The sequence below is a fragment of the Harmonia axyridis genome, chromosome 4 (genome assembly GCF_914767665.1).
Source record: "Harmonia axyridis chromosome 4, icHarAxyr1.1, whole genome shotgun sequence".
Lineage (NCBI taxonomy): Eukaryota > Metazoa > Arthropoda > Insecta > Coleoptera > Coccinellidae > Harmonia > Harmonia axyridis.
This window is the reverse complement of record NC_059504.1, coordinates 30,196,403-30,218,783: the sequence shown is the minus strand read 5'-3', so window position 1 is coordinate 30,218,783 and position 22,381 is coordinate 30,196,403. Positions and strand designations below refer to the sequence as shown.

The following is a 22,381-nucleotide window of genomic DNA, read 5'->3' as shown; positions in this document are numbered from 1 at the left end:
TTTGTCAATGACCTCATTGATGAGATCGGGATACCCATCTTGATGTTTGCGGATGACTTAAAGTTGTATTTGAAGATCATTAGTGAACTGGATTGCGTCACTCTACAGCGGACCATAGAACGTATAGCTGCCTGGTGTCATCGAAACCATTTGGCTTTGAATGGCAAAAAATGTTATATTGTATCATACACTAGGAGGAAGGCAATAATTAAATATGATTACAATATAACGGGTAATGTGTTGAGTCGTCTCACACAAATCAAATACTTGGGTGTGATATTTGATAAGGAGTGCACATTCTTACCTCACTTGGATCATGTAGTTTCATCGGTGTGCAAGTTGTATGGTTTTATAATTCGCAGCGGTAAATCCTTTACATGCGTTGATACTTATCTATCGTTATTTAATTCATTCATAAGAAGCAAACTGAAGTACGCCAGTACGATATGGAGACCTATTTATCAATGCCATATACATCATTTGGAGGCGGTGCAGAGGAAGTTTTTAAAGTTCTTGGTTTGGAAACAGGATGCTGAATATCCTCCTATTGGATATGATCATAAGTTACTGCTTGATAGATTTGAGGGCAAACGTTTGGAAACTAGAAGGGGTATGATAGCATTGAGTTTCATTTATAAACTTATAAATAATAGGATAGACTGTCCAGCATTGTTGGAGAATTTACCAATACTTGTTCCACGTTTAGAGGAGAGCAGAAACAATTCATTTTTTTATTTGAGATCAGGAAAAACAAATTCAAGTTTGAGGTCACCAATTCACTACATGTGTAGTACTTATATTAAGATAGCTCATAGATGCGACGTTAACATTGACCCTCTCTACAAATTACTCCAAGTTTATGTAGAATTGGATAGGTAGTTCCTAGATTTAATTCTGTAATTTTTGGTTTTTTCTATGTATATCCATATTGAGTATGACTATGTGTTGTTGTGTTTCTTATTGTACTTGCAATTTTTTTCATGTAATTGGGTTGTAAACCTGTTGGAGAATAAAGGCTTATTATATTATTATTATTATATCGTCGATAGATGACTGTGTCGACCATAGTTTTTCACGGATTGTCATTTTTTGACAATAATGTTTACAAGCACTCTGTTACCTGTGATTTGAGAAGACAATTTTTTATGTTACAAATTGTAAGTGTGTGCATTACAAGAATCATAATGTCAACGAAGAGCATCAGGAAATGTGTGAAAGGATGTGAAGATGTTATCAGCATGAGACATCGTTTTCCCAAAAACAATCAAACACTTTTCAAGATATGGATAGACAATATCAAACCCAAGTATTGGGAAACATTATCTGTGCTGCAAATCTATAACAGATATTTAGTATGTCATGCCCATTTTGAGAAGTGCTATTACCTGGTAAGAAGTTCGAGAGGCCTTACATACAGGGTGTATAATGCAGTTCCTACATTACATTGGGTGTTTCGAGTAAGTTCCATGATATATTAATTGAATTTTGAATTATTGTAGATGTTCCATAATATATAATGCCACAAATATAACTAATCAATTCTTTTTAAGATATTAGTAATAATGGTATCACTCACCCCATCTTCCCTATTCAAAATTTGGGGGTGAGGGTTGTAGTAGCAAGGGTTGAAGCGCTATGCGTCCGTAACCTACATCTTAAGTTGTCCCCCTCGAAACAGAAATCGACCTGTCCGAGCATTTCTATCGAAAAACTTTATTTCGTCTGTAATCACGTCTGTTTCGTTTTCAAATGGCCACCCTGTATACATTATTTATATTGAAAAATTCAACCTTGCTTCATTATTTTTCTGAAGGTTATTTATTCATTTACTCAACTCAATACAAAAATCATTATATCATTATAATGAATTCATGTTTTTTTTATATTTTATATATTTTCATTTTATATTGACTTTGATACTTATATACATTTACTTATTATATACATATATTTTTGCTTATAAAATCAACCTTGTTATTTTCTCTTATGGATGATGAAAATGTACATATTTGTTTTTCTTTTCTGATGTATTATATAATTTTTTTTTGTTCGTGGGAAATATATACATTATTTGAGAAATTTTGTATTTTATTTATGAATTCCTATAATGCTAATGATTGAACTAATTTTAATTTCGCGCCAAGTGCGGATTCAATATGTTATCAATGTAGGTATCTGTAATACACAGATAACAGAGTGCTGTAATACCACAGTTATGTAAGCCTCCAGCCGTATGAGGGCTCAAAAAATAGTGTTTTCCATCGTAGAACGTCAGTGTCCGATCTATTCTACTCTGTTATCTGTGGACTATACGACGTAAACCGAATCAAGCCATCGTGTTGTTGGGACCCCGAGTTAAACCTTCCTTCCCCGAACTGAACTCGGTGCAACCGAGTTCAACTCGGTCGACGGCGGCAGTCGAAGTCGACGCGATGAGCCTTCACTCGGTCCGGTGAACGCATCGAGTAATTCGAGAAGGGCCCGGATGCGGCCGACTCGAGTCAACTCGACTTTCAAACCGAGTTGGCCATCGATTCAACTCGAGTAGATCGAGTTAAGAATTATACGACTCGTCCCATCACTACAATTCCACACCATATAGAAGAACCGAGAACACATATAGAATCCAAGCAGTCTGGCCTTATGCTAAATCACCGCCTCTAAACAGATTTCCTATTTTGGGGAATGCAGCACGGGCCTTTTCAATTTGGCATTTCATCTGTATCGAGTGATCCCATTCTTCATTTATGTTTGTTCCAGAGTAAGCGAGACTATGTAGGATATAAGAACGGTATCATCTGCGCATCTTATGTTATTCGCATATTATGTTATTCGCCATTAATAATCAAACCGTTGTTGTTGTCTTTGAGAGCGTCGCGAAAAATGTATTCGGAGTATACAGGGTGTTTCCTAAACATGCGGCAAAAATTCAGGGGGTTGTTCCTTGGACTATTCTAAGAATATTTTGTCCTTTGATGATTTTTGAAAAACCTATTTGTTTCGAAGATATAGGGGTAACAAAATTTGAGATAATAACATTTTATTATGAAAAATTACATGAAAATTCAACTCAACCTACAAAAACTGTTGAAAATGACCACCTCTAGCCAGCATACAATCATCCAATCTTCTCCTCATTGACTACCGAACCCTTTCAAAAACACCAGGATCATTTCTTATTAAGTTACACCCAGCAATGATCCGATTTCGCAAGTCTTCCACATTTTCTACTGGAGTGGTGTAAACTAATGATTTTAGATGGCCCCATAGGAAATAATCTAAGGGGTTTAAGTTTTTAGGCCGTTTTTAGTAATTGGAATGTTGTTAAACAAATTTAAAAATAAATTGTACCTACTTAGTAAACACAGTGCGGTACGCATTTTTATTTATACTATTATTAATTTTAAGAATATGAAAAATGTTGTTCGCCCTGCATATTCGAAACAAAGAGGTTTTTCAAAAATCATCCAAGGACAATGTTGGCGAAAATGATAGCTCTTAAGCTGAGAGATAAAATGGACTGTATTCGAAAAGCGATGGTATCAGAAGTCTTACCTGGATGGTGTAGTTTCAAATATTCAAGGGTGATAGAGGGTGATTTGATTCTTCCTCAAGTCTATAGTAACTCAGAGTTGAATTCCTATTGTGCACAGCAGCACAGCACTTTCACTAGTTTCAGCGAAAACTACAATAGTAAAGCAAAAGCGAAAACGAAAGCAGAAAAATATAAGCGGCGATACATGTATATTATAGCGATTGTCTTTTATGACTGACGAATTGTCTTTTTGATGAGGGGGGGATAACGAACTAGATTCCTGATACCATATGATTCAATGCGTATTATGAAAATCTAGGTTTGTTTCTCCAACATCCTGCCCCGGGAAAATGAAGAATGAATTTTGAAACTACTCAATAAAAAAAAATTAGTTAAATTTGAGTTAGAGAAAAAAAAAACAAAAAATTTGATCGTTGATCGCAGATGCGCAAAGAGAGAAAATCACTTCATACAAAATAAGAAATTCAGCAAAAAAAAAAAAATAACAAAAAAAATAACATATTTGATGCAACTATTTCTAAGATGGCTCACTGGGAAGTGGGCAAAGTTTTACAAGCGGGCGCTTTAGTAAACCTATAGAGGTTTTAATGGTGGCGACGCGAGCAACTTTATCGTCACCAGGGTGCAAATCAAGGATTCTTCCTAAATTCCATTTGCCTGGTGGAAAATTATCGTCTTTTATTAAGACCATTGTGCCAATTTTAGGCGGTGAAAGTGGGTCTAGCCACTTGGAACGCTGTTGAAGCGTATGTAAATACTCTTGACGCCAACGACGCCAAAAATCTTGATGAATGCGTTGTAGAAGTTGCCATCTCGATAAACGGTTTATAGGTATTTCAGAAAACTCTGGAGTGGGAACTGCAGATGGCGGTTCCATCATGAGAAAGTGTCCGGGCGTCAAAATATCAACACTTTCAATGTCTGAGGACAGCGGTGTCAGCGGACGCGAATTCAAACTGGATTCGACCAACGTCAGAATGGTGTTGAATTCTTCGTACGAAAGTACTTGATCGCCAATTACTTTCGTTAAATGGAGTTTCACGGATTTGATACCTGCCTCTGCTAGTCCGTTGAAATGGGGACCAGAGGGTGGTGAAAACTTAAAATTGATGAATTCTTGTTGAGCTGCAGTTTGCATCAGCTTTAATTGTTTACTCGCTCCGACGAAGTTAGTGGCGTTGTCACAAAAAATTGTCTGAATTCTTCCTCTTCTTGCAATGAAACGCTGCAAGGCAGAAAGAAACGTCTCCGACGATAGATCGCTAGCCAGCTCTAAATGCACAGCTTTTGTAACAAGGCATACAAAAACACATATATAAGCTTTGCAAGCTTTGACGCCACGATGACGGGTCAAAGTTATGTAATAAGGACCTCCGAAATCAACTGCAGAATTAAGAAATGGTTTAGCTTGCGTAACTCGATTTTCAGGTAGTGAAGCCATAGGGGGTTGATAAGGTTTAGGAGCAATTTTCCAGCAACGAACGCATTTTGAAATTACTGAATTGATGGCGCGTTTGCAAGCTAGAATCCAGAATTTTTGTGAGATCAAGTATTGGGTGGTGCGGCACCCAGCATGCAAATAGATTTTATGGTAATGATCTATGATCAAAAAAGTTAAGCGGCTCTGACGCGGCAGGAGCATCGGAAACTTCGCGTCATGTGGCAGATGAGCATGTTTGATTCATCCTCCCACTCGTAAAACACCCTCAGAATCAATGAATGCGTGCAATTTTCGAAGAGGAAACGAAAACTTTTTGCCTTCATATTCCTGAGCAAAAAACTTATGTTGGGTGAACTTGACAAGCAACATAAGCGCGGAGTACATCTCACTGGATGACAGACTATCAATAAATTTGACGGTCCGATTCCTTACATTATTTATGAATCGCAAAACATACGTTGTAACTCGTAACAAGGTATTGAATGACGAGAATCTTTCTAGCAAATTGTCAACTAAATTTTCATCATTGGGGACGCTTAACAGAACTAATTTACGCTGCTCCTCCACTGGATATGACAAGGAAGATGTCGGAATGAAACTTGATATCTCGCGTTCTTGCAACAGTGGTGGACCGGTAAACCACCAACTTACAGAGAGAAGACGAGAAGGTAGTACACCTCGGGAAGCGATGTCTGCGGGATTATTTTCTGTATTAATATAATACCATGAATTTTGTGGTAAATTTGTTTGTACAAACAAAACACGATTGGCCACGAACGGTTTCCAACGAGTAGATTCGCCGTTTAGCCAATGAAGCACGATTTGCGAATCTGACCAAGAGACCACTTTCCTTATATGTATGGTTGGTTCCAAAATTTTGACAGTAAATTTCATCAATTTGCTCAATAAGACGGCAGCGCAAAGTTCGAGGCGAGGAATAGTTATCTTCTTTAAAGGCGCAAGTTTAGATTTTGCACATAAAAAATGAGTAGAAATCGAAAAATCATTCAGCGCCCTTAAATAAATGACGCATGCGTATCCCTTCTCACTAGCGTCACAAAACCCATCGATCTCGTAACCGGAGATCTCAGTTGGAATAATAAGGCGTGCAATTTTCAACTCAGAGAGCAACGGTAATTCGGCTTTATATTGTTGCCAGACACGAATAATGTCAGGGGGCGGCGTTTCATCCCAATCAATTTTTGATATCCAAAGTTGTTGGATTAGGTTTTTTGCGAGAAAAATCGTAGGTGCAACAAATCCGAGGGGATCATACACTTTTGCTAACTCAGAGAGCATAATTCTTTTCGTACATGATGAGTCATCAATGGGTTTGCAGAAAAAACTAAAGTAATCACTGCTGGGATTCCAATTCAATCCCAAAACTTTTAATGAAAATGGTTGTAACCCATTGTCGAATGATAGTGAGTCAACAGACAAATGCGATGCTGGTAAATCATTCAGAAGTGATGGTTCATTACTACAAAACTTACGCAATAGAAACCCAGCTTTCTCTAACAAAGAAATTAAATCATCGCGCAGTATGCGAGCGTCCTCAATGGTGGGTGCACTAAATATAAAATCATCGATATAGGAATTATTTAAAATAATTTCGGCGGCATGTGGATGATTCGATTTTTCATCTTCTGCGAGTTTGCGCAAAACGCGAAGTGCTAAATATGGGCTCGATCGTAGTCCATAAGTGACGGTTTTCAAACGAAAGTCATCATTCGGTGAAAAGCGAAAGAGAATTCTCTGAAAATCACAATGACTAGAATCCACCCAAATCATACGATACATTTGGCGTATATCACAGCATATAACAAATGGAAAAAGACGAAAACTAGTGATTATTTTGGAAATATCGGGTTGCAATTTTGGACCTGTCATTAGATGATCGTTAAGGGTTTTTTGAGAGTTAAATTTATAAGATCCGTTAAAAACAACTCGCAATTTGCTTGAGATGCTTTCAGGTTTTAGTACGCAATGATGAACTAAATAGTACGAATTCGACCGTATTTCATCGGCAGGAATTTCCATATGGTGTGATCTAAGATAATCCATCATAAATTCTTTGTATTGTATATGCAACTGCGGATTCTTTAATAGACGACGTTCAAGAGAGTAAAATCGAGATAAAGCAAAATCACGCATATTCATGACCTGTGGCGTTGAATTTTCAAAGAAAGGCAAAGAGACAACAAATTTTCCGTCATCGGCGCGAGATACCGTTTCAAGAAAATGTCTTTCACAATCAACTTCTTCCTGACTAAAATGTTCGACCTCGGGGACAGTTTCCGCTTCCCAAAATTTTTGTATGTCACAGTCGTGCACATTTTCGAGTGAATTTATGAAAAAAGATGAAACAGGATGCGGAAAACTATTATTGGTTTTACCAAGTAAAATATACCCGAATACAGTATTTATAGCCACGGGTTGATTATCATTAGCGGTAATGCAATCGGACAAAATAATTCGAGAAAAGATTTCTGCTCCCAGGAGCAAATCTATGGCACCGGGACGATGAAATGATGGATCAGCTAGGGGTAAATTACGAATATGATTCCATGAATTAGTACAAACTGGATGTACAGGTAAATTTTCACAAATTTTATCAGTAACTATAGCATCAGTAAATAAAATCGGATTATTTGACATTACTGGTTTCAATGATAGTGACACTGATCCACCACTCAATTTAGTATTCATGGATCCCAATCATCCAATCTTCTCCTCATTGACTGCCGAACCCTTTCAAAAACACCAGGATCATTTCTTATTAAGTTACACCCAGCAATGATCCGATTTCGCAAGTCTTCCACATTTTTTACTGGAGTGGTATAAACTAATGATTTTAGATGGCCCCATAGGAAATAATCTAAGGGGTTTAAGTTTTTAGGCCGTTTTTAGTAATTGGAATGTTGTTAAACAAATTTAAAAATAAATTGTACCTACTTAGTAAACACAGTGCGGTACGCATTTTTATTTAAACTATTATTAATTTTAAGAATATGAAAAATGTTGTTCGCCCTGCATCTTCGAAACAAAGAGGTTTTTCAAAAATCATCCAAGGACAATGTTGGCGAAAATGATAGCTCTTAAGCTGAGAGATAAAATGGACTGTATTCGAAAAGCGATGGTATCAGAAGTCTTACCTGGATGGTGTAGTTTCAAATATTCAAGGGTGATAGAGGGTGATTTGATTCTTCCTCAAGTCTATAGTAACTCAGAGTTGAATTCCTATTGTGCACAGCAGCACAGCACTTTCACTAGTTTCAGCGAAAACTACAATAGTAAAGCAAAAGCGAAAACGAAAGCAGAAAAATATAAGCGGCGATACATGTATATTATAGCGATTGTCTTTTATGACTGACGAATTGTCTTTTTGATGAGGGGGGGATAACGAACTAGATTCCTGATACCATATGATTCAATGCGTATTATGAAAATCTAGGTTTGTTTCTCCAACATCCTGCCCCGGGAAAATGAAGAATGAATTTTGAAACTACTCAATAAAAAAAAAATTAGTTAAATTTGAGTTAGAGAAAAAAAAAACAAAAAATTTGATCGTTGATCGCAGATGCGCAAAGAGAGAAAATCACTTCATACAAAATAAGAAATTCAGCAAAAAAAAAAAAAAAAACAAAAAAAATAACATATTTGATGCAACTATTTCTAAGATGGCTCACTGGGAAGTGGGCAAAGTTTTACAAGCGGGCGCTTTAGTAAACCTATAGAGGTTCTTCCTGACTAAAATGTTCGACCTCGGGGACAGTTTCCGCTTCCCAAAATTTTTGTATGTCACAGTCGTGCACATTTTCGAGTGAATTTATGAAAAAAGATGAAACAGGATGCGGAAAACTATTATTGGTTTTACCAAGTAAAATATACCCGAATACAGTATTTATAGCCACGGGTTGATTATCATTAGCGGTAATGCAATCGGACAAAATAATTCGAGAAAAGATTTCTGCTCCCAGGAGCAAATCTATGGCACCGGGACGATGAAATGATGGATCAGCTAGGGGTAAATTACGAATATGATTCCATGAATTAGTACAAACTGGATGTACAGGTAAATTTTCACAAATTTTATCAGTAACTATAGCATCAGTAAATAAAATCGGATTATTTGACATTACTGGTTTCAATGATAGTGACACTGATCCACCACTCAATTTAGTATTCATGGATCCCAATCCTCTGACCTCAACAGAATTAGGAACTTTACGCAAGTTCAGACGTCTTACTGCCTTTTCCGTGATGAAACAAGTCATACTACCCGAATCTATTAAACATCTAAGAGATTGATAAGCACCGCGGCCATCACAAACATCAACACAAGCAGTAGACAAAAGAACATGACTGGGAAGTGCCATGACTTCAGCACCAACGAAAGTCGAATCATTATCAGGGCGATTTGAGTTAGTTTGTGATCGAAATGATTCTTGACTATTTGACATAGCGGATATTGCAGATGGTGAAGAACTTAAAGCATTAGCAGAGCGAAGTTTAGTGTTGTCATGGAGAAGCGTGTGATGAAATTTTGACTTACATACTTTACATGTATGGCAGGATCTGCAAGATCGTAAATCATGAGCGGAACTTAAACAATTGAAACATAGCTTGTTTACTTTACAAAAATGATAGCGATCAGAAACAGGCTTATTAGCGAACGTAGAGCAAGTATATAGCGAATGATTTGCTTGGCAAAAAATACAAGTAGCGGCGGGCGATTTATTGATAAACAATGCAGTAGTACGAGATGAAGCGGGACGTATAAATGCAGCAGATTTTCGCATTGTATTTTGTTTATCATTAATTGTTGGCGAAGTTGAAGATCCCAGCGTTTCTAAAACAAGACAATGTCTATTAATGAAATCAATTACTTCACTGAATGCTGGAACTTCGGTGGATTGATGCTCCATTTCAAAACGTGTAAGCGTATTCTTGTCAAGGCGTTTTATAATCATCATGACTAAAATAAAATCCCAAGAGTCAGTTGGAAATTTAAGGTTGTTTAAAGCAGCAACGTTTTCAGTGAAGGTATCTATCAATCTCCTATAAGATTCCGCAGAAGGAACTGTGATCTTAGGAGCGTTCTCTATTTCGGTCCACAGACTCTGAGATTGTAAGCGGCGATTGGAAAAACGTTCAACAATACTTTTATAGGCGATGACGTAATTCGGCGATGTTAAAGGTAACGTTTTAACTAAAGAAAGTGCAGAGCCCTGAACAGAACTAACCAAGTAAGTGAATTTTTCTATTGGAGTTAAGGATGGATTGTTGTGCACAAGTGCATCAAACTGATCTCGAAGAGATGTGAAATCTTTGTAATCACCACTGAATTTCATTAATGATATTTTAGGCAGTCGAACATTTCCATGATTAGAGGGTGGACCTAACATTGTACTATTATGACTTGGTCCTGATGGCGAACTTACGTATTCGTCAAATAATTCGGTAAAGCATGTTTTCACATCGTAGTAATCAGAAAGAAAACTCTCTCGAATCAAATTTTCCGGTTTCAAATCGGACTCAGGATCAGTCAAAAGCGCGGAAATTACCTTGTTGTGATGATCAAAAAATTCATCGTGAATCGTCTGTATATCTTGATAGCGCACCTTGAATGAGACGTGTTGAGTTCTATCAGTTTTAGCCTTCTGGGCTAGAATATGAAGCGCCTTCATATCGGTGATCGAATTATTTCGAAATGTTTTGGATTTCTTTAATTTATCCATCGCGCTCTGTTATTCAGACGAATCACCGTGAAATCAGCTGATCGGAAAAATAAAAGGTCAATGAACTCTTGCAGCTGACTTCTATGCAACAGACATGCGTTAATGCGCGAGATGAATATTTCAGGTTCAAGGTCACACTGTTTTGAAATGCTGAAGAACTTATTAATATGGCGGAGCAGATTTTCGATTTCAATTACTGCACTTGTATTGAAAAAACGATAAACTGAATTATATATCTCCTAGAAATATAATAATTTCATCAAATAAATTGAAAATATGACTAGCTTCTATTGAAAGCGGTTACTGTTCGACCACTTGATTGATTGGCGATCTTTACGCATATGCGATCAATTTGAAACAAATGAAAATTTTGAATTTTAATTATATGGCTTATATGCGGCTACAGAAGGATCAAAATGTTGGCGAAAATGATAGCTCTTAAGCTGAGAGATAAAATGGACTGTATTTGAAAAGCGATGGTATCAGAAGTCTTACCTGGATGGTGTAGTTCCAAATATTCAAGGGTGATAGAGGGTGATTTGATTCTTCCTCAAGTCTATAGTAACTCAGAGTTGAATTCCTATTGTGCACAGCAGCACAGCACTTTCACTAGTTTCAGCGAAAACTACAATAGTAAAGCAAAAGCGAAAACGAAAGCAGAAAAATATAAGCGGCGATACATGTATATTATAGCGATTGTCTTTTATGACTGACGAATTGTCTTTTTGATGAGGGGGGGATAACGAACTAGATTCCTGATACCATATGATTTAATGCGTATTATGAAAATCTAGGTTTGTTTCTCCAACAGACAAAACATGCTTAAAATAGTCCAAGGAACAACCCCCTGAATTTTGCCGCATGTTTAGGAAACACCCTGTATATTGAATCACAACAATAACAAGAAAAATAATAATAACAATAACACCACACATTCTTGTCGAACTCCTCTTCTGATTAAGACCGCCTTGGAATCCTCATTTTCAACTCTGTCCGAAGAGATCTGGTTCCAATAAAATTTGACAATAAATCGCAATTCCTGCTCTTTCAGTCCAGCAGATGCAGTGCTTTCATCATTTTGTTATACATATGATAGTTTTATGAAACGCTTTTAAATAATCGATGAAGCACGCGTAACCATCGTGATTTACATCTCATGGCCGCTGAAACCAAACATGCAAGCCAAAGAGTGCCTCTAGTGTCCCCAATGCATTTCGAAAACCGAATTGTGTTGGTCCTATTTGTTGTTTGCAGGTCTTATAACGGGTGTTTTTTTTCGATGTATATAACTTTAAGTTGGCATTACTGTTCAAGATGACGACTGATTCAACAGTCGTCAATTGATTTATTCTCAGTTTGGTTTGGCAATTCATCATGAATAGACTCACGCCTGAACAACGCTTGCAAATAGTGAAATTTCATTTCGAAAATAATGGTTCTGTGCGCACCACGTCCATTTTATTTTGCTTAGCGATGAAGCGCACTTCTGGTTGAATGGCTACGTCAACAAACAAAACTGCCGCATTTGGAGTGAAGCTGATCCTCAAGTGTATGTCGAAACACCGTTACATCCAGAAAAACTGACTGTTTGGTGCGCTTTATGGGCTGGTGGAATCATTGGTCTGTACTTCTTCAAAAACGATGATGGCCAGAACGTTACAGTCAATGGTGATCGGTATAGAGCTATGATTACTAACTTCTTCATTCCTGAATAGAACAACCATGATGTCCAGGAACTGTGGTTCCAACAAGACGGCGCAACATGTCACACAGCTCGTGCCACAATCGATTTATTGAAAGACACGTTTGGTGACCGCCTAATTTCACGTTTTGGACCTGTTAATTGGCCTCCAAGATCTTGTGATTTAACACCGCTAGACTACTCTCTGTGGGGTTATGTAAAGTCATTGGTCTATGCGGATAAGCCACAAACCGTTGACCATTTGGAAGACAACATTCGCCGTGTTATTGCCGACATACGGCCACAAATGTTGGAGAAAGTAATCGAAAATTGACGTCCAGATTGGACTACATCCGAGCAAGCCGTGGCGGTCCTATGCCAGAAATCATATTTGAAATGTAATGCTGCAAGATTATCTTGCGGATAAATAAAATTCATGTCAATCGAATAATCCATCGTTGTTTTATTGCAATTTAAAGTTCTATAGCTCTAAAAAAAAACACCCTTTTTATCCTTTGGTGGATTATCTTCAAATAAAGTTTTAGTGAATGTCTGATGGTATGGAAATCTTTACATTTTTTTTGCACTTTTTTTCGGAATGATTTCGATTGTAGCTTTGAGCCGAATATCTTTCCATTATATATATATAATATATATATATAGAATATATAACTCCAGTATAGGTAGTATATTTCATTGAGAATATTCCTTATAAGAATCCGATTGAATACCTCTACAATAGTTTGAGGGCAGGTTTTACCTACAGAGGTCGATCGGTAACCCCGCTAGTCTATCATTGGAAAATTGTACCGAGCTCATCCACCAATATCTGTAGAAAGTGACATATTCAGTTGCCTTTATCCAGCAGCATGAAGATGACTTTCGGATGGAATTGGCAATATTGCCAATTCCATCCGATAATGCAGGTGAACTTTTATCAATTTTAATTCATTCCATCTACGCATTCAGTTCACCATAGAAGAAGAACAAGACTTTGGCCTTTTTAGATCTTAGGGTTATCAGAGAGGAAAGTTGATCTTTTTCAACAAGTTATTATAAAGTCTTCTTATTCTGGACGTTTAATGAATCAGGCACTTCAGGATCATACAGAGTGATTACCATTAAAATAAATTTTGAGGATGAATAACTAACCCAAGTCACTTGTGGATTGAAGTTGTTTCAATGAATATAAATGTTACACTCAAACACCGAAAACGCTCACTGAGCGAAATAAACGACCACAACGCGTTGTGGACGGTTCTCAATAACCAAACACCGAAATAGTAATAGTAATAGTAAATTTTATTCGCCATCAAGAAAGAATTACATGGCACGTCATATAAACACATTCAGCAATATTACATAATGAGAAAAAAAACATACTAATATAAATATAAACATCAGTTAACAAGTTAAAATTCAATCCATCAACACGCTGAAGACAACACAAGTCAGAACTCGAATCTCAAAAACTCGTCAACAGAATAAAATACGTTCTCCAACAACAAATTCTTGACATTTCTTTGAAGAGCTGACCTTGGCAAACTCTTCATAGATTGAGGAAGCTTGTTGTACAGTTTGATGCACCAGTAATTCACTGCAATTTGAGTGGATTTAGCTCTATGAAAATTGCTCCTGAACTCATCTCTGTGTCTGGTGTTGTACGAATGGCAATCGCTGACTTGAGTGAACCCATTTTTGTTTGAGTGAACAAATTTCAAGCACTCCAGAATGAAAACGGAGACAATGGTAAGTATCCTATGCTTCTTAAATAGTTCTCGACAGCTATGTGTTTTTGGTACACCACTCAAAATTCTTACTGCCTCCTTTTGTTTCAGGAAAATCCGATCAAGACCTGGACTATGCCCCCATATCAGTATCCCATATGTCGCCACAGAGTGAAAGTTGGAAAAATAAGTCAGCTTACAGACATTATCGGTAGAGATGGCCTTCATACGCCTCATAGTAAAAAGGGCTGTCGACGGTCTCCTGGTAAGTAATGAGATATGCCCCTTCCAACAAAGATCATTCTCCAAGGTTATCCCAAGTAGGTTCAAACTACGTTTTTCTTTGTTGTTTAAACTGAAATTCAGTCTTTGAATTTTATCTCTATTCAATTTTAGACCATTAAAGGTAAACCAGTCCTCCGCAACTCGCAGGGTCTCATTACACACACGCTCCAGTTCCTCCCGTGAAGAAGTAATATTGAGAAAGGATGTATCATCTGCATATAAACTCGTTGCCTCGCACGGAACATTTCCTGGTAAGTCATTAATGTACACAACGAACAACAAAGGACCCAGTATCGATCCCTGTGGGACTCCCACATTTATCTCTCTAATTCCAGAGTTCATACCCTTCCATGTGACCACCTGCTTTCTATCAGTTAAGTATGATCTGATGAATTTCAAAGCTATACCTCTCACTCCATAGTACTCCATCTTCTCAAGCAGTATTTCCCTGTCAACACAGTCAAAAGCCTTACTGAGATCTAACGCAAGTATTTCAGGGTGTAGATGATGGTCTAAAGCCTCTGTGACTCCCGCAATGAGTTCAACTATTGCTGAAGTAGTGGATCGCTTCGATCTAAAACCATGTTGAGAGTCAGAAATATAGGAATGTTCAACTAGGAAGGATAGTAAGCGTTTTCTCAGAATTTCTTTAAAAACTTTAGATATAATTGGCAGGATCGACACTGGGCGATAATTGCCCTCTTCAACCACATCATTCTTTTTATGAACTGGGACCACTCTAGCAATCTTCAATTCCTAAGGGAATATTCCTTGTTCCATGCACATATTCAAAACCTCACAGAGAGCATCTGAAAGAATCGGATATATCTGCTTGAACAATTCAGAATTGAGCCCATACACATCCCCTGATTTTTTATTTTTGAGATTGCAGACAATATTCGATACTTCGCTAGCTGTTGTTGGCTCTAAAAACATTGACTGACAGGAGGATGATAACCTGCCTTTGTCCTTCCTCAACATAGTTGATGCCTGATCCACAGAGGGGTTACACTGTTTCGAGATAATTTCTCCAATTTCCGAGAAGAATTTATTGAATTTCTCAGCATTCAAGACGCTGACATTCTCGGTATTTTCCTTCGATTTACCCGTTTGGTTCCTGATGATATTCCAAATAGCTCTAGTCTTATTTTCAGCTAGCTGTATATGCATCTCATTCCGATATTTTCTAATATTCGTGTAATATTCTCGTAGATGACGTTTGAGAACACTCAGTAATTCCCATGAGGCTTTATCCTTCCTTACCTCATATATAGTTTGAGCAGCCTCTATTGCCTTGTGGAGTCCCTCGTTCTTATTTTTGAGCTTGTCAGAATTTCTTAGAGAACTGGTGTTTTTAACGTTTATTTTTGGGAAGCAGTCATCAAAACAGCCTTGGAGTGCAGAATGAAAGTTCTCATAGTATTTTGCAGCATTATTATCCCTTACACTTTCCCAGTTTATCTCAGCCAGTAAAATTTTGAACCTTTGTATATTTCGACTATTTATACTGTACTTCATTTTAGTTACTAATTTACTTCCAGATACAACAAGAGGCATTGACACGATCTGGGCACGATGATCTGAAAAATATGGATCAATAGTTTTGTGTTGGTAAGTAGAGTTGTCATAATCTGTGAAAATGTTATCAATGCATGACTGCGTGTGTCTGCTGATACGACTAGGTTCACTAAAAATCCGACTCAGTCCATATGACTCAAAAAGTTCAATAATATCAGCTCGCTAACGACTCTCTTTCAAAAAATCTATATTGAAATCACCAGTGACGTACATATTATGATTTGATTTCAAATTCGACAAAATATCCAGACTTTCGTTAAGTCTCGATAGAAAATCATCAAAGTTTCCCTTTGGAGGCCTGTATATGGCCAATATAAACAATTTTTTCTCAACTATTCGGACTGACGTCATTTCTATATGATTTTCTAACGATTTTTCTTTAATTGACCTGATTTGTTCATATTTTTGGTCATTTTTCAGGATTATAGCAGTTCCTCCATAGACACCTCCTCCTCTAGAGAAACAATCAGCCACAACGAAATTAGCAGGAACAATTCGCTGAAGAATGTCCACGGTCGTCCAATGCTCAGTAAAACAAGCAATACTTATCTTGTTGTCAATGAGAAAATGTTGCATAATATCTACTTTATTTTTAACTGATTGTAAATTAAGATTACATACTACAAACGTTTCCTGTTTTTTACTTGCCTTTATTTTCTTTTGTCCCTCGAAAAAATCTGTACCTTTTAACAACAATATTTTCAGGCCAGTTTTCACATTTATATAATTCATCAGTCATATTGATATCTGCACTTACCCTAAAAGAGCTGCTATGGGCATTCTCTCTCTGTGGAAGTTTATCCACTGTGAATTGCCTTGTAGGAAATTTGCTTTTGAGGTAGCTATGGACCGTCTCTTCCTTTGTATCAACATTTGCACGTCCCACATATATCCAAGCCTTTCTTTGGGAACTCACGAAAGTTGTGCTTGATTCAGTTCCCATTATGATTGATTCCCTCCGTAGATCGCTTTTTGATACCTGTGTTTTCCCAGTATTGGGCATCCTGCTTTTTTCCTCAGCTTGTCTCATTTTCCTTGGTTTACCTGAGAGAATTTCGGAATTTTCAGTAGTAACGGCAACATCGCCTTTCATTTCTCTTGTATTGGTTTTGTTTACATTCATCATTGATTTTTGCAGTTCGATAATACACTTTTGATTTTCAATTACCTCCATCAGGCATGATGTCTTCTCAGATGAAGCGTCTAATTTTGTTTTTAGAATTTCTAATTCGCTTTTCAACTTCACAAATTGGATACTTGTTTCTAGGTTAAGTTGTGATGAATCGCCGGATGAACCATGCAAACCGTCTTCACTCCACACATTTATATGTTTTCTGATACTTTCATTCATTGTGATACTGTCTGATACACTTTTATTGAATATAATTTCGATTAACTTATTTTTATTTAATTTATTGAGTTCAGCGTAAAAGTCATCCAATGTCGCCATGTTGCCGGATGCCTATCATCATTAATCGCGTTGTGGCCGGCCCATTGCGTCCACAACGCGTTCTGGACAATCTTTAAACAGCCAGAACGCGTTCTGGCAATATTCAAACAACCACAACGTGTCTGAAAGCTTGGGGGAGGGGTTCACGAACCACGTGTTCCAGTCCAGACTTGTCAGTGTGATCCCAACTGTTATCGAGTAAGGTGCGTTTTATCTGTTATCGAGTAAGGTGCGTTTTATGTGCCTAGGTTCCTAGTATACCTATCATAACCTAAAGGCTAAAATGAGAGATGCGTTTATTGAAAAAATTAAAACCATCGTCGACAACAGCAATAATCGAAGCGATTATTTCACAAACGAACGGTATGAAGAGGTCGTCCGAGAGGTAAAAGAAGCCAAACGTTTGAGAGATAGCAAAATGCCGTTGTCTGCCAAGCAATATAGAAGGCTAAAGAGATACGATATCATAACAATTGGGGAAAATGAAAAATTAATTGCTAAAAACAAAGGAACACGAGATGAGAGTTTTCGATATTACTGTAAAACAGAGGATCTTTTTGGCATTATTGAAGCTGCACACATAGCAACTGGACACAAACGAACTAGAGGTAAGTATAATCATCTAATTTCATTAGTGATGTCGGAAAACCCAATCTAATTTTAATGTAATCCTTACATAGTATTTGCGGACACCGGTTATGATAAAATAAAACAACTTGTTTATTTGTTTTTTAGTCGTGGAGGCTGAAATCAACAAAAAATACTGCAATGTTACTAGAACAGCTATACAAATTTATTTGTCTCTTTGCGAACAATATCAAGGAAAAAAGAAAATAAGGAAAAAGGGGTTAGTTGTCGCACCAATTTTATCAGATCACATGAACTCCAGATGTCAAGTGGATTTGATCGATATGCAGAGTGAACCCGATCGAGACTACCGTTTTATATTAAACTATCAAGACCACCTCACAAAATTTACCATTTTGAAACCACTTAAATCAAAAACGACTGAAGAAGTTGCGTATGTCGTGGTAGACATTTTTTGCATGTTCGGTGCTCCGTTTATTCTACAAAGCGACAACGGAAGAGAATTTTCCAATAGGATTATAGAAGAGTTAAAGGATTTGTGGCCAGGTCTTAAACTTGTACACGGAAAGCCCCGTCATTCACAAAGCCAAGGATCTGTAGAACGATCTAATCAGGATGTAAGAGATATGTTGGTAGCTTGGATGCTTGATAATAATACCAAACAGTGGTCAGACGGTTTACAGTTTATTCAGAGTAAAAAAAATCAAGCCCTACACGAAGGGATTAAAAAAAGGGCTTACGAAGCTATGTTTGGTAGCAAGCAAAGAATCGGACTGGCAGACTCCTCCCTGGAAAGTGAAGTATATGATTCTTTGAAAACTGAAGAAGATTTGGAGAAAATGTTAGAAGGGATGACATGTGAAACAGAACAGCAGAATGAAGAGGTAGTGACAAATGCAGAACCCAATCCTGTTGCGACAAATGCAGAACCCAATCCCGTTGCATGTTACACTTGCGAAGAATTTGGAATTACCCAACCCTGTACAATATGCGGTTTAAAAGTACACATAACGTGCGGTCTTGAAAATGAAGGAGAAGTCACATGCAGCCTTTGCTTTCGAAGTGATACAATCAAAGTGCAACGCGAGGACGCAAAAGCCGGATTGGAAAAGCAAGCTGAAAAAATGCTGACTTTGTCCCGGGAAAAAATACCCCCTGCTGAAATTGGTCAAAATGTTGTAGTAAAAGTTCCGGATGTCGACAGGGGGCGTCTTGCTCCTAGAAGTGTTCTAGCTGTGGTCTTAAACGTGAATGAGTCCAGCTTGTATAAGTTGGGAACCAAAGACGGTGCACTGGAAAGACTTTATAGTCGTAATGAATTTATCTTTGCGGATTCAAATTTTATAAATTCATCAGATGTCCCGAGTTGCTCTATAAATTTGAGAAAAGCTTCCGCTCTTTCGTCTGGATCAAGACAATTGTAAGCGTTATTGTAACACGAAAAGGTGCAACTGCAAGGCCAATAAGGTGTTGTGCAATTCGAAATTTCATGATAATAGTGCCTGCAAAAATAAGTAAATAGACAATTATTATGTCCTTTTAACTAGGTATCTGTTTCGCGTTTAATCTGGTATACCTATATTCGACCTTTCAAATATTTTAAAATTTTCTTTCATTTGTGTTTTATGTTTGTACTTAGGTTTCCAACTTAGATCATATTATATTATATTATTATTAGAGTATATTATATTATTATATTATATGATCTAAGGTTTCCAACCCTCTGATTATTTTTTCTTTGTTAACCCTGTTCCATATTAAAATATAATCGGTTTACATGCGTCTTTTATTCTAAATGCGTTGTGGTTGTTTGGATATAGCCAGAACGCGTTCTGGCTGTTTAAAGATTGTCCAGAACGCGTTGTGGACGCAATGGACTGGCCACAACGCGATTAATGATGATATTTCGGTGTTTGGTTATTGAGAACCGTTCACAACGCGTTGTGGCCGTTTATTTCGCTCAGTGAGCGTTTTCGGTGTTTGAGTGTAACATAAACACTAAATAATTTAGAATTGGAGATACAAATTGCCCAGAAGAACAGTGAGATCAATACTTTTGTTTTCATTTTATTTTGGATCTAGGCCATAATACCGCTCGAACCCTCAAAGACAGGTCAACAACAACAATTTTGTCAATTTATAATCTCAAAACCACGAGTAATCTATTTTCTGGATTAAAAAATTCAACACCGTTAGATAACCAATCTAATGTGGTTTATAAAAAAACCTTTCCTGGGATGCTCAAAATCCAAACAACTCTTTGAAATGCGAATAAGACAATATAAATATGATTGCGATGAGGGATTCAGAGTCGTAGAGAAATTAAATTCTGGAATAAATCTCTCACTTACTGGATACATACTAGTTTTCTATGATAAATTAGCTAACCCATGACCACATAATTTCGATCTATTGTTATTACAATATCCTATTGGATATTGGCAGAGAAGTATTAAATTTAACTCAAGGTAAATTGCAGCAAATGGGATAATCTAATTTCTTTCAGAGTACCAACGCATTCACCATTTAGTAACATACAATGGAATTGTAATATAGTAGCGGATCCAACAGATAATGTGGCAGGAGCCAGAAATGTTGATTTCATTTGGTAAGCATGATTTTTTTTAAGAGTGAGGGTGAAATCATCGCAAATTCAATTGCCATAATAATATTTTAATGTATCAACTTTTCAAATTTTATTTTAAATTTTCATTTAGAATATCATTCTAACACATGCGAGTTTTGTATATTGAATGAAGTGAGCTCCATTTAGCATATTTCTTCCTATCTACGCACACAATAAGATATTTTTAAGCTTCCAGCGTATCTTCCTTCTTGCTGTCAACGTGCTCATTGGTATCTGGGAATTCCGCAACAAGTTTTTTGACCTCTTCCTTTATAAAGTCCAACTTGTCCTTGACTACTTTCAACTCGCCTTCGAAAGCCTGAAGTTTTCTGAGCAAATCTTGGTTACTTTTCGAGTTTTGATTATTGGTACCGTAGCACAAGTCAACCTCTTTCTCGCTTATCCAAGAGATTATTTCTTCAGCTCTTCTATCGAACATATGCTTCTCTTTTGCTGCGACCAAGAATTCATTCGGGCCGTTTACTAGCTCCAAAAGATCCTTCCATTGAGTCTGGACCTCAATCATCTTCTCCTGGATCTTGGCACTGTAGCTACATTTAGCATCGATCAGAGCATTTCCGCTAACTAAACATGATTGGAGCCTTGCCTCGCTATTCATTATACGGGCGTAAAAAGTGTCGAAGGCATGAATTATAAGTTCCACATTCCCGACATCAACTCCATGCTTTTCAATTTTGGACTTGTTCATCTGGTCCTTGATCCATTCTCGGAGCTTGGTGCACTCTTGGAGGAACCTGAAATACTGGAAGGCTTCAGAGAGAGGAACTTTCCTCTGAGCAACTAGCTGACGTAACTTCTTGAACTCTTGCACTATTTCTTCCTCCCTTTTCTTGATGTTATCGGCATCGTAGTGCTCTTTTTTCACAAGATTGCTACATGTCTGAGGTAATTTATCAATCGTTTCCTGGTAAGCTACAACTTCAGCAGTTATTATACTCAGCTCTCCCTGCAACATCTGAATGGAAATCTCATCTCTACCAATCTCACTTGTTGCCAGAGCCGACAACTTGTCATCAATCCAGGCCTCAGCTTCTGAACTCTCCTCGTAAAACTTTTCCGATTCCAGGGCATCTTGCAACCTCAACATCTTCCGACTGGCCATATCCCTCACTATCACAAATCGATTCTCCAATTCCTTCACCTCCTCACTAATATCATTGGAGAACTCATGACCGGATCTCATCATGTTGACCGCCCTATCCATCAAACTTTTCACGATGTGTTCCCTCGAGTTCAGCTCGACCTCCAGCTTCCGATGCTTTTTCTGTAAGCTCTGGACCACGGTAAGACTGATACCCAGGTCCAAAGACGCTGCCAGCGATTTCTTGTCGCTCAACCGTCTATCTCGTGGGTGCTGTCGTAGTTCTCTGAGCGCTGTTGGTAGTCATTTTCCAAAGCGGGGTGACATCTAAGGATGTTGTTGTCTGAAGCCAAGCCGTTTTCGAAATCGTTACTAACTTGAATCTCAACTTCACCTAGCCAAACCTCAAACTCTTCGACGGACCTTCTGAAGAGCAGTGCTTGATATGCTTCGTTCAGCTTTTCCCGTTTGATTCGCTTGAGTTCCAACAGTCTCTTCCAATCCTCTTTGATTTCTTCCATCCTTACGACTATCTCATCTTTGGCATAGTGATTCGAATGTAGTAACTGTTCTCCCTCGTTTATTACGCTTTGCACTCTTTCATCG

The 22,381-nt window shown here is 37.5% G+C and overlaps 1 protein-coding gene across 1 annotated transcript; it reads left to right on the top strand.

The window, feature by feature from the left end:
• Nucleotides 1-18,688: 18,688 nt before the first annotated feature.
• On the top strand, nt 18,689-19,471 carry LOC123678661. Its single transcript, XM_045615797.1, has one exon. It carries the CDS (start codon nt 18,689-18,691, stop codon nt 19,469-19,471), a length of 783 nt encoding a protein of 260 aa, XP_045471753.1.
• The last annotated feature ends 2,910 nt before the right edge of the window (nt 19,472-22,381 follow it).